Genomic DNA, 11,994 nt, shown 5'->3' on the forward strand with positions numbered 1-11,994 from the left:
ACAGCCACCAAACCAGGTCACTATTTTGGATGCCAAGAGTTGCAGACCAATCCATTTTATCACCCTGTACAAAGCTTAAGTACAACTGGATCAAGGACCTCCACATCAAACAAGACACACTCAAACTGGTAAAAAAAAAGTGGAGAGGAATCTCAAACACATAGGCACTGGAGGAAATTTCCTGAACAATATACCAATGGCTTTTGCTCTTAGATCAAGAATCAACAAATGGGATCTCATAAACTACAAAGCTTCTGTAAGGCAAACGACACTGTTGTTAGGACAAAATGGCAAGAAATAGATTGGGAAAAGGTCTTTTCCAATCTTAAAACTGATAGAGGGCTTATATCCAAAATATACAAAGACCTCAAGAAGTTATACTGCAGAGAGACAAATAACCCTATTAAGAAATGGAGTTCAGAACTAAACAGAGAATTCATAGCTGATGAATGCCGAATAGCTGAGAAGCACCTAAAGAAATGTTCAACATTTTTAGTCATGAGGGAAATGCAAATCAAAACAACCCTGAGATTCTACCTAACACCAGTGAGAATGGCTAAGATCAAAACTCCGGAGACAGCAGGTGCTGGCGAGGATGTGGAGAAAGAGGAACACTCCTCCATTGTTGGTGGGATTGCAGACTGGTAAAACCATTCTGGAAATCAGTCTGGAGGTTCCTCAGAAAATTGGACATTGAACTACCTGAGGACCCAGCTATCCCTCTTTTAGGCATATAACCAAATGATGTTCCAATATATAACAAAGACATATGTTCCACTATGTTCATAGCAGCCTTATTTATAATAGCCAGATGCTGGAAAGAACCCAGATGCCCTTCAACAGAGGAATGGATACAGAAAATGTGGGACATCAATACAGTGGAATATTACTCAGCTATCAAAAACAACGACTTTATGAAATTCATAGGCAAATGGATGGAACTGGAAAACATCATCCTCAGTGAGGTAACCGAATCACAGAAAAACACACATGGTATGCACTCATTGATAAGTGGATATTTGCCCAAATGCTTGAATTACCCTAGATGCACAAAACACATGAAACTCAAGAAGAATGACCAAAATGTGGATGCTTCATTCCTTCTTTAAAAGGGGAACAAGAATACCATTGGGAGGGGATAGGTAGGAAAAGTTTAGAACAGAGGCTGAAGGAAGGCCCATTCAGAGCCTGCCCCTAATGTGGCATACATATATATATATATATATGCAAATGCCAGCAGCAGACCATTGAACTGAGAATGGGACCCCTGTTGAAGGAATCGGAGAAAGGACTGAAAGCTCTGAGAGGCTTGAGACTCCATATGAACAATGCCAACAACCACAGCTTCCAGGGACTAAGCCACCACCCAAAGACTATACATGGACTGACCCTGGGCTCCAACTGCATAGGTAGCAATGAATAGCCTAGTAAGAGCACCAGTGGAAGGAGATGCCCTTTGTCCTGCCAAGCTGGACTCCCAGTGAACAGGATTCTTGTGGGGAGGGCAGTAATGGGGGTAGGATTGGGGGGGAACACCCATAAAGAATGAGAGGGGGAGGGACTAACGGGATGTTGGCATGGAAACAGGGAAAGGGAGTAACATTTGCAATTTAAATAAGAAATACCCAATTTAATACAGATGGAAAAAAACAAAAAGTTGCATGCTGACAGAAGCCTGATATAGCTGTCTCCTTAAACACTCTGCTGAAGCATGACAAATCCACAGTGTACTCTCACAACCCATCCTAGAACTGGGAACGTGGTCCCTATTGAAGGGTTTAGAGAAAAGATTGAAGGACCTGAAGGGACTTGCAACCCCATAAGAATAAAAATACCAAGCAACCAGAGCTCCCAGGGACTCAGCCACCATCCAAAGAGTACACAGGCATAAACCCAAGGCTTCAGCTGTGTATGTACCAGCTGAACACCAGTGGGAGGAGCAGTCTTTGGTTCAGCCAAGGCTTGACTCCCCAGGGTAGGGGAATTTCAGGGCAGGGATGTAGGAAGGGGTGTGTGGATAGAAACACCCTCAAAGAAGAAGAAGGAGGGGGGTGGAATAGGGTGTTATGGACAGGAAACCGGAAATGGGAATAACATTTGAAATGTAAATATCTTTTTAAGATAAACCAGTAAAAATAGATTATCTTAATTGTTGAAGTGTTCCTTGGTCTTTAAAGTTAGTAGTTCTTTTTTTTTTTTTTTTCTGAACCGGGGACCCAACCCAGGGCCTTGTGCTTGCTAGGCAAGCACTCTACCACTGAGCAAAATCCCCAACCCTCAAGTCAGTAGTTCTTTAATAAATAACGATTATGAAAATATCATTGTCTCTTCAGTGTTTTCTACGTGCCAGTATTTGCCACATCATAGAACTCAGTCTTATACACAGTCGTTACTCTTCAAAGTGGTGGTGTAATAACTTTTTTCAAAACCTGTGGATAAATAGAATTTCCCTGCATTATACTTTAAGAGTGCTCTAGTTTAATGTTTACATTCAGAATTGTGGATTCTTGGTTGGGGATTTAGCTCAGTGGGTTGGGGATTTAGCTCAGTGGTAGAGCGCTTGCCTAGGAAGCGCAAGGCCCTGGGTTCGGTCCCCAGCTCCGGAAAAAAAAAAAAAAAAAACCCCAGAATTGTGGATTCTCAGGTAGTTTAAATAAGGGCTGATTTACTTGTGCCTTTACATATTGTCTTTCATGTAGATATACACTTGCCCTGAAATTTGTTGAAGGGACTGCAATTTCTTCAAAGTCTTTTTGTACAGTTAATTGTGGCTCTATATTTGGTGTCCTTGAGCTGCCATTTGGGTCTCCAAATATTTATCACTATATATTTGTGAAAATAATCGCTAACAGAGGAAACCTGAATAATTCAGTTGCCACAGGTAACCAACATTATTCTATAGGCAACTATACTTAAATTTTTTATTTAATAAGTGTGGCAGCATATCTTCAAAAATATCGAATGTTCTAACAACAAAATAAAGTTCATATTAATTAGACCTAGAGAAAAGATTACAATGAACAGTGAAATATACAAGGAAAGCTGAAAATTAAGAATAATCAAAGAATCTACTTTGACACTTTGGGGCATAATTTCTCCCTTTTACTAGTAAGCAAAAAAAAATCAAAGTCATAAAGCAATAATCAATTATTTGTTGAGTATAGGACACATATTTCACAATGACTGGGAGAAGGTTGTACTTACAAAACACTGTCCTGCATAAAGACATTTACATTCAATGAACTTATTTTTATTTCTCACATGGAAGCTGTCAAGTGCAACCCCATGAATCTGCCCAAGATAAAGATATATATTCATGTATAATCTGATAAAAATATCATAGTATCTTTATTCATAACTATTCAAAGTAAAAGAGAAAAATATTCATATGCAAGAATAAACATTATTACCAGACGATCCAGGAACAGAGAAAATTTGTTTATTTATGTATTTTATTAATTTATTTACTTATTTAAAGAATATGAGTTAATCTTTAAAAAAGCAGTTACAATGTGAAAATTAATTCACTCAAGGTCATGTACTGTATGATTTCATTCAAATGAAATTTGAGAAATGAAATAGAGATAAAATACACAATTCTGAACCATCAAAGTTCAGAGATTGTCTGATATGTAAGAGTAAGAGCAATTGATCAAAAATTTAACAATAGGAAAATAGTGTATATGTTCATCTACAGGCATATGTGGATAATTAGTTATGCAATTTCATGAATGTATAGTAAGCCTGGTAATGATAGTATACATCTTTTGAATTACATACTTCCTTTAATAATGGATGATTATAATAAAAAGTATATTTTCTAATACAGAGTACAGTCAATAAGTTCAAGAGAGAGTTAAATGATTTGCTTGTATTCTTGCAATGCACTAGAAACTGTGAACACAGGGACCTAGGAGCTCAGTTCATTCCTGATGATAACCAGCTGTGTGGGCCAAGTATATTCTCCGTTCTCTGCAATTTAGCCATGTGTATATAGACTCAATTTCAGTAAATTTCTACTTTACACAGAAAGACTAAAAAGGTGTCCATATTTAATAAGTGATTCGAACTACATTGACACTCCTTTAACATCCTGCTATTTCCCCCTCAGTAAGCACATTTTGTTTTATTACTTCCTGTTCTTGAGTTATTTTCCCATTCAAGAAGCCCATATAACTGTTGCTTCTATGTATATACTATTACATAGACCAGAGCATTTGCATATTGCTCCCTAGAGAGGTCTTTGCCCCACTGACCTGAGATAAAATCTCAACTGTTCTCTGGCCTTCACTGATCACTCTCCTAAGTTCACTTCCTCAAAATGATGAGTCCTGCCCAGTTCCTGTTTCTGCTAATGCTCTGGATCCAGGGTAAGGAGAGTGGAATGTGAAGGAGAACAATAGGAATGGATGTTGACCTGTGACTGCCTTTAGTTACTGTTCATTTGTGATGGGACAGGTCACATTCTCCAGGATGGAAATGTGAGGTTTTGTTATATCCTAATTAGAAATTCCAAATGGAAGAGTAGCTGTGGTAAGATCAAGATTCTGACATAGATTTCGATGGAGTGGTGTGGACTCTGATGTTTAGAACCTTTAAATGACTTCTATTGTGATAAACCATTTGATATAAAATATTTTTAAATCTCAAAAACTGGCAGGATCTCACCTGAAAGAAATAACATAAAAATTCTTACAAAGATTATTCAAGAAGCTTGCAAGTGAGTTTACACTATTGTATTATGATTTCAGAAGCCCGCGGAGATGTTGTGATGACCCAGACACCACCGTCTTTGTCGGTTGCCATTGGACAATCAGTCTCCATCTCTTGCAAGTCAAGTCAGAGCCTCGTATATAGTGATGGAAAGACATATTTGCATTGGTTATTACAGAGTCCTGGCAGGTCTCCGAAGCGCCTAATCTATCAGGTGTCTAATCTGGGCTCTGGAGTCCCTGACAGGTTCAGTGGCACTGGATCACAGAAAGATTTTACACTTAAAATCAGCAGAGTGGAGGCTGAGGATTTGGGAGTTTATTACTGCGCGCAAACTACACATTTTCCTCCCACAATGATACAGACTCTAACAAAAACTCTCTTGCCTGGGGCAGCCCACCTGCCAATGTGATGCTTGACTGGAGAAGAGAAGAGCACTGTGTGTCTGTGTGAGAGGGAGGGGTGGGGAACATGAATAACTTCAGCTGAGAGCTCTAGCTAGACTCATCCTGCTGGATGAGTGGTTTGACTAGATCTCAACTCTCACCAATTTCTAGTCCTTCTTTTAATAGCCTTGGTATTTCTTTCTGCACCAGGAGATATTCATGTCATTAATCTAGCTGGTTTTTGATGATTTTAACTATTTTTCATTACTTCTTTGAGCTTCATTTTTGTTGTTTTTTTTAATGAAGTATGTATGTTTGTTAAATTCACATTCAGATTTGTAAAAGCTTAAATGTCTATAGATATGCTCTTTTCTCTCTATGTAGACCCGGGAGTATTATTTTAAATGTCTTTTAAAACAATTGTGTAGATTTTATTATTCCAAGGGATAATGCAACCAGATATTCAGTACATTTGCTTAGGGATTTATTTTTACTTCCTTTTCAATGTTTCTTTAGTCTTCATGTTGATATTATGATTCTGGCATAATTGCTGAGAGCTGGCCTATGAATGGGTTCCATAATGGTTATTAGGAACAGGCAAGGGAAGGGATGAGTAAAACTCTAAGACTTCGATGCTTTGCACGTCTAACTGACTAACAATTAGAAAATTATTTATACAGATTCAAAAGCATTCATGGTTTCTAGAAATACAGATCATATCATTTTTTCCTGGGAATATATTTCTCAAAAGCCCAGGGTTCCATGTTAAAACATGATTAAAAATAACTTATTACCATCAGCTCAACATCCCACCTCTTAAAATTCTACAAATCATTTTAGCTCAAGAAAGCAAGCAATTAAGTAAGGAACTAAGCAAGCAAGAAACCAAGCAAGCAAGCATGTTCTTTGGCTGTCAGAGCTTGGGGTTTTAAGATTCTTAGAATATAATTAGAATCTGATTCAGTCATGTGAATTGCCCTTGTTTAAGCAGTATAATATAATTCTTTAATGGTGAACCATATTTGCAGATTCGCTTAATCCTGATAATTCAGCCTTATGAATTGTAGTTGTTATTCATAATCCTAAAAGAATTTGTTCACTAAAATAATTGTTCTGTTTCTGCATTAATTAATATTACAACAACCAGGTATAAGTCGTTCTTTCCAAGAATGACAGATCCTAATACTGTATTCATCTCGCATTCTTCTATGTCATTCTTGAATCACATATACATGATATCATATTATATTAGTTATTCTAGTTCTTGTTTGCCGAGTTCTAACTAGGGACTTAGTATGTATTGTTTTATTTTCAAGGGTATAATTTTAAGAATTTCCACATATCTTTTAAAGGGACTTATGTGTTTTGATTTGTTTTCATTTGTCCTGTCCTGCTAAACCTTGGCAGCCTCTGCTTTATTGAAAGTATTCTAATTATTTTGTTTAATGAAATTCCTTAAGGACAGAAAGCAATATTGAAGGCACAGAGAAGATTCAGAAGTAGGGTCAGCTAAGGTACTCTTTGAGAACAGGAGTCATATATTTAGGACTTTTTCTTTTTTTAATGTAAATTTATTTAATTTTTTCATCTTTAGTAACTTAGGTATTTCTTATTTACATTTCGATTGTTATTCCCTTTCCTGGTTTCCTGGCCAACATCCCCCAACCCCTTCCCAACCCCTTCCCAACCCCTTCTCTATGGGTGTTCCCCTCCCCATCCTCCCCATCCATCCTCCCCACATTACCGCCCTCCCCCTAACAATCATGTTCACTGGGGGTTCAGTCTTGGCAGGACCAAGGGCTTCCCTTTCCACTGGTGCTCTTACTAGGCTATTCATTACTAACTATGAGGTCAGAGTCCAGGGTCAGTCCATGTATAGTCTTTGGGTAGTGGCTTAGTCACTGGAAGCTCTGGTTGGTTGGCATTGTAGTTCATAGGAGGTCTCAAGCCCCTTCAAGCTCTTTCGGTCCTTTCTAAGATTCCTTCAATGGGGGTCCCATTCTCAGTTCACTGTATTCGGTGTACATTCGCCTAGGTATTTGCTGTATTCTGGCTGTGTCTCTCAGGAGAGATTCTAGTGAAATTCAGAAACTATTTTGTCTGCAAGCCTGGTCTGAATGATTATGCTAATAGTCTCCAGAGTGTAACATGCAGAGTTTCAAACTGATGGTAAAGGGCCTCAGGTCAGCAATCACAGAGAGTGGCTCAGCTTTGCTGGCTCACTGTGAAAAGAGCTATGCTGGCTTCATGATCTGCACTGTTAATCTAGGAAATGGCTGTGCCATATAATTGTTGGTTCTACAAGTTATACTGATGTTTTTCATAATTAAAGATGTTCTTGGAAGAAGAACCAAGATGGAGGAGGAAAAGGACCACCCAAAATTGTGTGGTCTTAAAGGGACACAGTATTTATGAATATTTCATAAGGGATGGATCTTTATAGGAAAATTTGTGTTAACTAGGTGGGAAGCTTATATCATTACTTATTGGTTTAGAGTTTACTGTGCGGACATTTCATCGAGTGAGAACTTAATATATAAATCTGATTGAAAAATGACCAGGTTATTGAGTTTTGAATTAATGGATTATTGGGAGTTGTGACTATAACAGGAAGTGGATGCTGGGACTGTGAACAGTGTTTACAGCAGAGAATTGCATGAAGGCAGTTCCTGAAGGGCCCAGAATGTACCTGGGATCACCTGGTATGGAAATTGGAAGCTTAGCAAGTCTGGTTGAGATGCTTTGCTGATTGAGATGATAATACCTTGCAGATGCTCATTAGAGACAGTAATAGCATGGGTTGGTAGATTCTTTTTAAATATTTACTGCTACCTTTGTCAAACAAACATGTTGTACAATCATCGACTGAATATTGAAGGTTATCAGCCTAAAAGTTAGAGTACTATTTTCTAAGTCAAAAAGGTGGTGCTGCCAATATTAGTCACATGAACTAAGAGCATGAATACAAGGGAAGTCTGCTCACAGACTGTAGGTCCCCTGCTGTGAAAAGAAACAGGCTGCTCTAGGTCAAAGAGAAGATAATGTGGCTTAATTCAAAGACTGGGTTACTTGCTCTTAAATAAATTTGTATAGAGTGTGTCTCAATCATGTGAGTAATTTCACCCATGATTCAGAACTAAGAAAAAACATAGGCAGAGTGTATAGTAGCTAAATATTTTAAAAATTGGTGCTTAAGGTGCCCTGAGCAGACCCTGTGCCACAGCTCACTGTACCCCGACCCTGTGGGGTGAGAGCTGATCTCCCATAAGTGCTAACACAGAGCACAGGTGAAGCCTCAATTTCTGCTCACATTCCTGTTCAGAAAGAAATCCTTATGGAGCCCTCTAGACACAGGAACTGAGAAGTCTGGGAGAGGATCCTTCTGGTTTCTTCCTGCTCCTGGAGCTGACTCTTTGACACAGCTCTCTGTAGCCAGATCCCTCTGGGAGAAAGCTGGTTTCTCAGTAGTGCTTATACAGATTTACAGTGGAACAGAAACGAAATTCCTCATGTCACTTAAGAGTCAAAACACCAAAGGCACAAAACAAAGAATGAATATTAAAAGCAGTAAGGGGAAAAAGGTTAAGTAACATATAAAGGCAGACCTACAGAATCACACCAGACTTCTCAACAGAGTCTATGAAAGCTAGAAGATCCTGGGCAGATAACATACAGACCTTAAGAGAACACAAATACTAGCTCAGGGTACTGTACCCAGCCAAACTTTCAATTACCATAGCTAGTGAAACCAAGACATTCCATCACAAAACAAAATCTACACAATATATTTGTACAAATCCAGCCCTGCAAAGGAAAAGAGATGGAAAAGTTCAACACAAGGAGGGAAGTACACCCTAGAAAAAGCAAGAAAGTAATCTTCTATCAACTAACCCAAAAGAAGATAGCCACACAAACATAATTCCACCTCTAACAACAAAGATAACAGGAAACAACGATCAATTGTCTCCAATATCTTTAAATGTCAATGGATTGAATTCCCCAATAAAAAGACATAGCCTAACAGACTGCATAACTTAAGAGGACCAAGCATTTTGCTGCATACAGGAAACACACATCAGTGACAAAGCCAGACAGTTTCTCAAAGACATAGGCTGCAAAAACAGTTTTCCAAGCAAATGGTCCAAAGAAACAAGCTGGAGTAGGCATTCTGATATGGAATAAAATCAACTTTCAAACAAAAGTTATCAAAAAGAAATGACTTCATATTTATCAAAGGAAAAATCTACCAAGATGAACTCTCAGTTCTGTATATCTATGTTCCAAATGGAAGGACACCTGCATTCATACAAGAAACCTTACTAAAGCTCAAAGTATACATTGTACCTTACACAGTAAGAGTAGGAGACTTCAAAACACACTCTAATCAATTGATAGATCATGGAAACAGAAACTGAAAAGAGAAATAGTGAAATTAACAGAAGTTATGAACCAAATGGATTTGACAGATATTTATAGAACTTTTTATACTAAAACAAAAGAATATACCTCATCGTACCTTCTCCAGAATTGTCCATATAATCAATCTGTGACAAAACCGGCCTCAACAGATAAAGAAGATTGAAATAATCTCATGCATCCTACCACATCACCATAGACTAAGACTAATTTTCAATAACAACAAAAACATCAGAAAGCCTAAATACACTGGGAAGCTGCCCAATGCTCTACTCAACAATAACTTGGTCAAGAAAGAAATAAAGAAATAATTGAAGACTTCTTAGAATTTAATGAAAATGAAGTCACAACCTACCCAAACTTATGGGACACAATGAAAGGAGTGCTAACATTAAAACTCATAGCTCTGAGTGTCAACAAAAAGAGAACATACACTAGCAGCTTGACAACCAAGAGCTCTAGAACAAACAAAAAGCAAATACGTGTAAGAGAAGGCAGGAAATAAACTCAGGACTGAAGTCAACAAAGTAGAATAAAAAAGAACTATGCAAAGAATCAACAAAAGCAGGAGCTTGTTCTTTGAGATAATCAACATGATATATAAACTTTTAGTCAGATTATCCACATGGCATAGAGGCAGTATCCAAATTAAGAAAATCAGAAAATAAAAGGAAGACATAACAACAGAAACTAAGGATATTCATAAAATCATCTGACCCTACTAAAAAAGCTTATATTCAACAAAACTGGAAAATCTGGATGAAATGAACAATACTCTAGACAGATACCAGGTACCAAAGTTAATCAGGATCAGATAAACCATCTAAACAGTCTCATAACTCCTAAAGAAATAGAAGCAGTCATTAAGTCTTCCAACACCCCCCCCCAAAAGACCCAGGAACAGATGGGATTAGTGCTGAATTCTTACAGATCTTCATACCAATACTCTGAAAACTATTCCAGAACACAGAAACTGAAGGAACACTCTCTGATCGTTCTATGAAGTCACAATAACACATATACCTAAACCAAACAAATGCCTAACAAAGAAAACTTCAGAACAATTTCCCTCATGAATTTCAATGCAAAATTACACAATAAAATTCTCTCAAACCAAATCAAAGATTATATCAGAGGAATTGTTCATCATGATTAAGTAGGCTTCATCCCAGGTATGTAGGAATGGTTCAATGCATGGAAATCAATCAAAGTAATACACTATATAAACAAAATCAAAGAAAAAATCTACATGATCATCTCATTAGATGCTGAGAAAGCAATTGACACAATTCAACACCCCTTCTTGATAAAAGTCCTGGAAATATCAAGAATTCAAGGGTCATACCTAAATACAGTAAAATCAGTAGCCACATCAAACTAAATGGAGAGAAACTTGAAGCATTCCCACTAAAACCAGGGACTAGTCAAGCCTGCCCACACTCTCCCTATTTATTCAGTCCCAGTTAGAGAAATCTGACAACAAAAGGAGTTCAAAGGATACAAATTGGAAAGGAAGAAGTCAAACTATTACTATTTCCAGATGGTATAGTAGTATTCTTAAGTGACCCCAAGAATTCCACCAGAGAACTCATAAACTTGAATAAGAACATCAGCAAAGTGGCTGGTTATAAAATTAATTCAAACAAATCAGTAGCCTTCCACTGCTCAAAGGATAAACAGGCTGAGAAAAAAAATTAGGGAAATAACACACTTCAAAATAGTCTCAACTAATGTAAAATACCTCAGTGAGACTCTAACAAAGCCAGTGAAATATCCATGTGACACGAACTTCAAGTCTCAGAAGAAAGAATTTGAAGAAGATCTCAGAAGATGGAAAGATGTCCCTTGCTCCTTGATTGGCAGGATTAATATAGCAGAAGTGGTCATTTTCCAAAGCAATCTACAGATTCAATGCAATCCCCATCAAAATTCCAACTCAGTTCTTTATAGAGTTAGAGCAATTTGCAAATTCATCTGTAATAACAAGAAACATAGAATAACCAAAACTATTCTGAACAATAAAAGAACTTCTAGGGGAATGATCATCCCTGAACTCAAGCTACAGAGCAATCTTCATAAAAACTATATGTTATTGGTTCAGACCCAGGCAAGTAGATCAATGGAATAGAATTTAAAACCAGAAATGATCCCACACACCTAGGGTCACTTGATCTTTGACTAAGGAACAAAAACCATCCCATGGAAAAAGATAGCAATTTCAACAAATGATGCTGGTTCAACTGTTAGTCAGCATGTGGAAGAATTCATTTACATCCATTCTTTTTGCTCTGTACAATGCTCAACTTCAAGGGGATCAATGACTTTCACAAAAAAGAGATATAGTCAAAATAAAAGAAGAGAAAGTAGGGAAAAGCCTCAAACACATGGGCACTCTAAGATCAAGAATTGAATAATGGGACTTCAAATAATTGTAAAGTTTCTGTAAGGCAAAGGACACTGTCATTAGGACAAAATAACA

At 37.5% G+C, this 11,994-nt stretch overlaps 1 gene segment (V, D, J or C); it reads left to right on the forward strand.

Annotated features, from left to right (window-relative positions):
- The first annotated feature begins 4,256 nt into the window (after window positions 1–4,256).
- On the forward strand, window positions 4,257–5,140 carry LOC361962 (immunoglobulin kappa variable 2-30-like). The segment is given in 2 exon segments: window positions 4,257–4,370; window positions 4,752–5,140. Coding segments are annotated over 2 exon segments (423 nt in total).
- The last annotated feature ends 6,854 nt before the right edge of the window (window positions 5,141–11,994 follow it).

Source organism: Rattus norvegicus, chromosome 4 (genome assembly GCF_036323735.1).
Source record: "Rattus norvegicus strain BN/NHsdMcwi chromosome 4, GRCr8, whole genome shotgun sequence".
NCBI classification, from domain to species: Eukaryota; Metazoa; Chordata; class Mammalia; order Rodentia; family Muridae; genus Rattus; species Rattus norvegicus.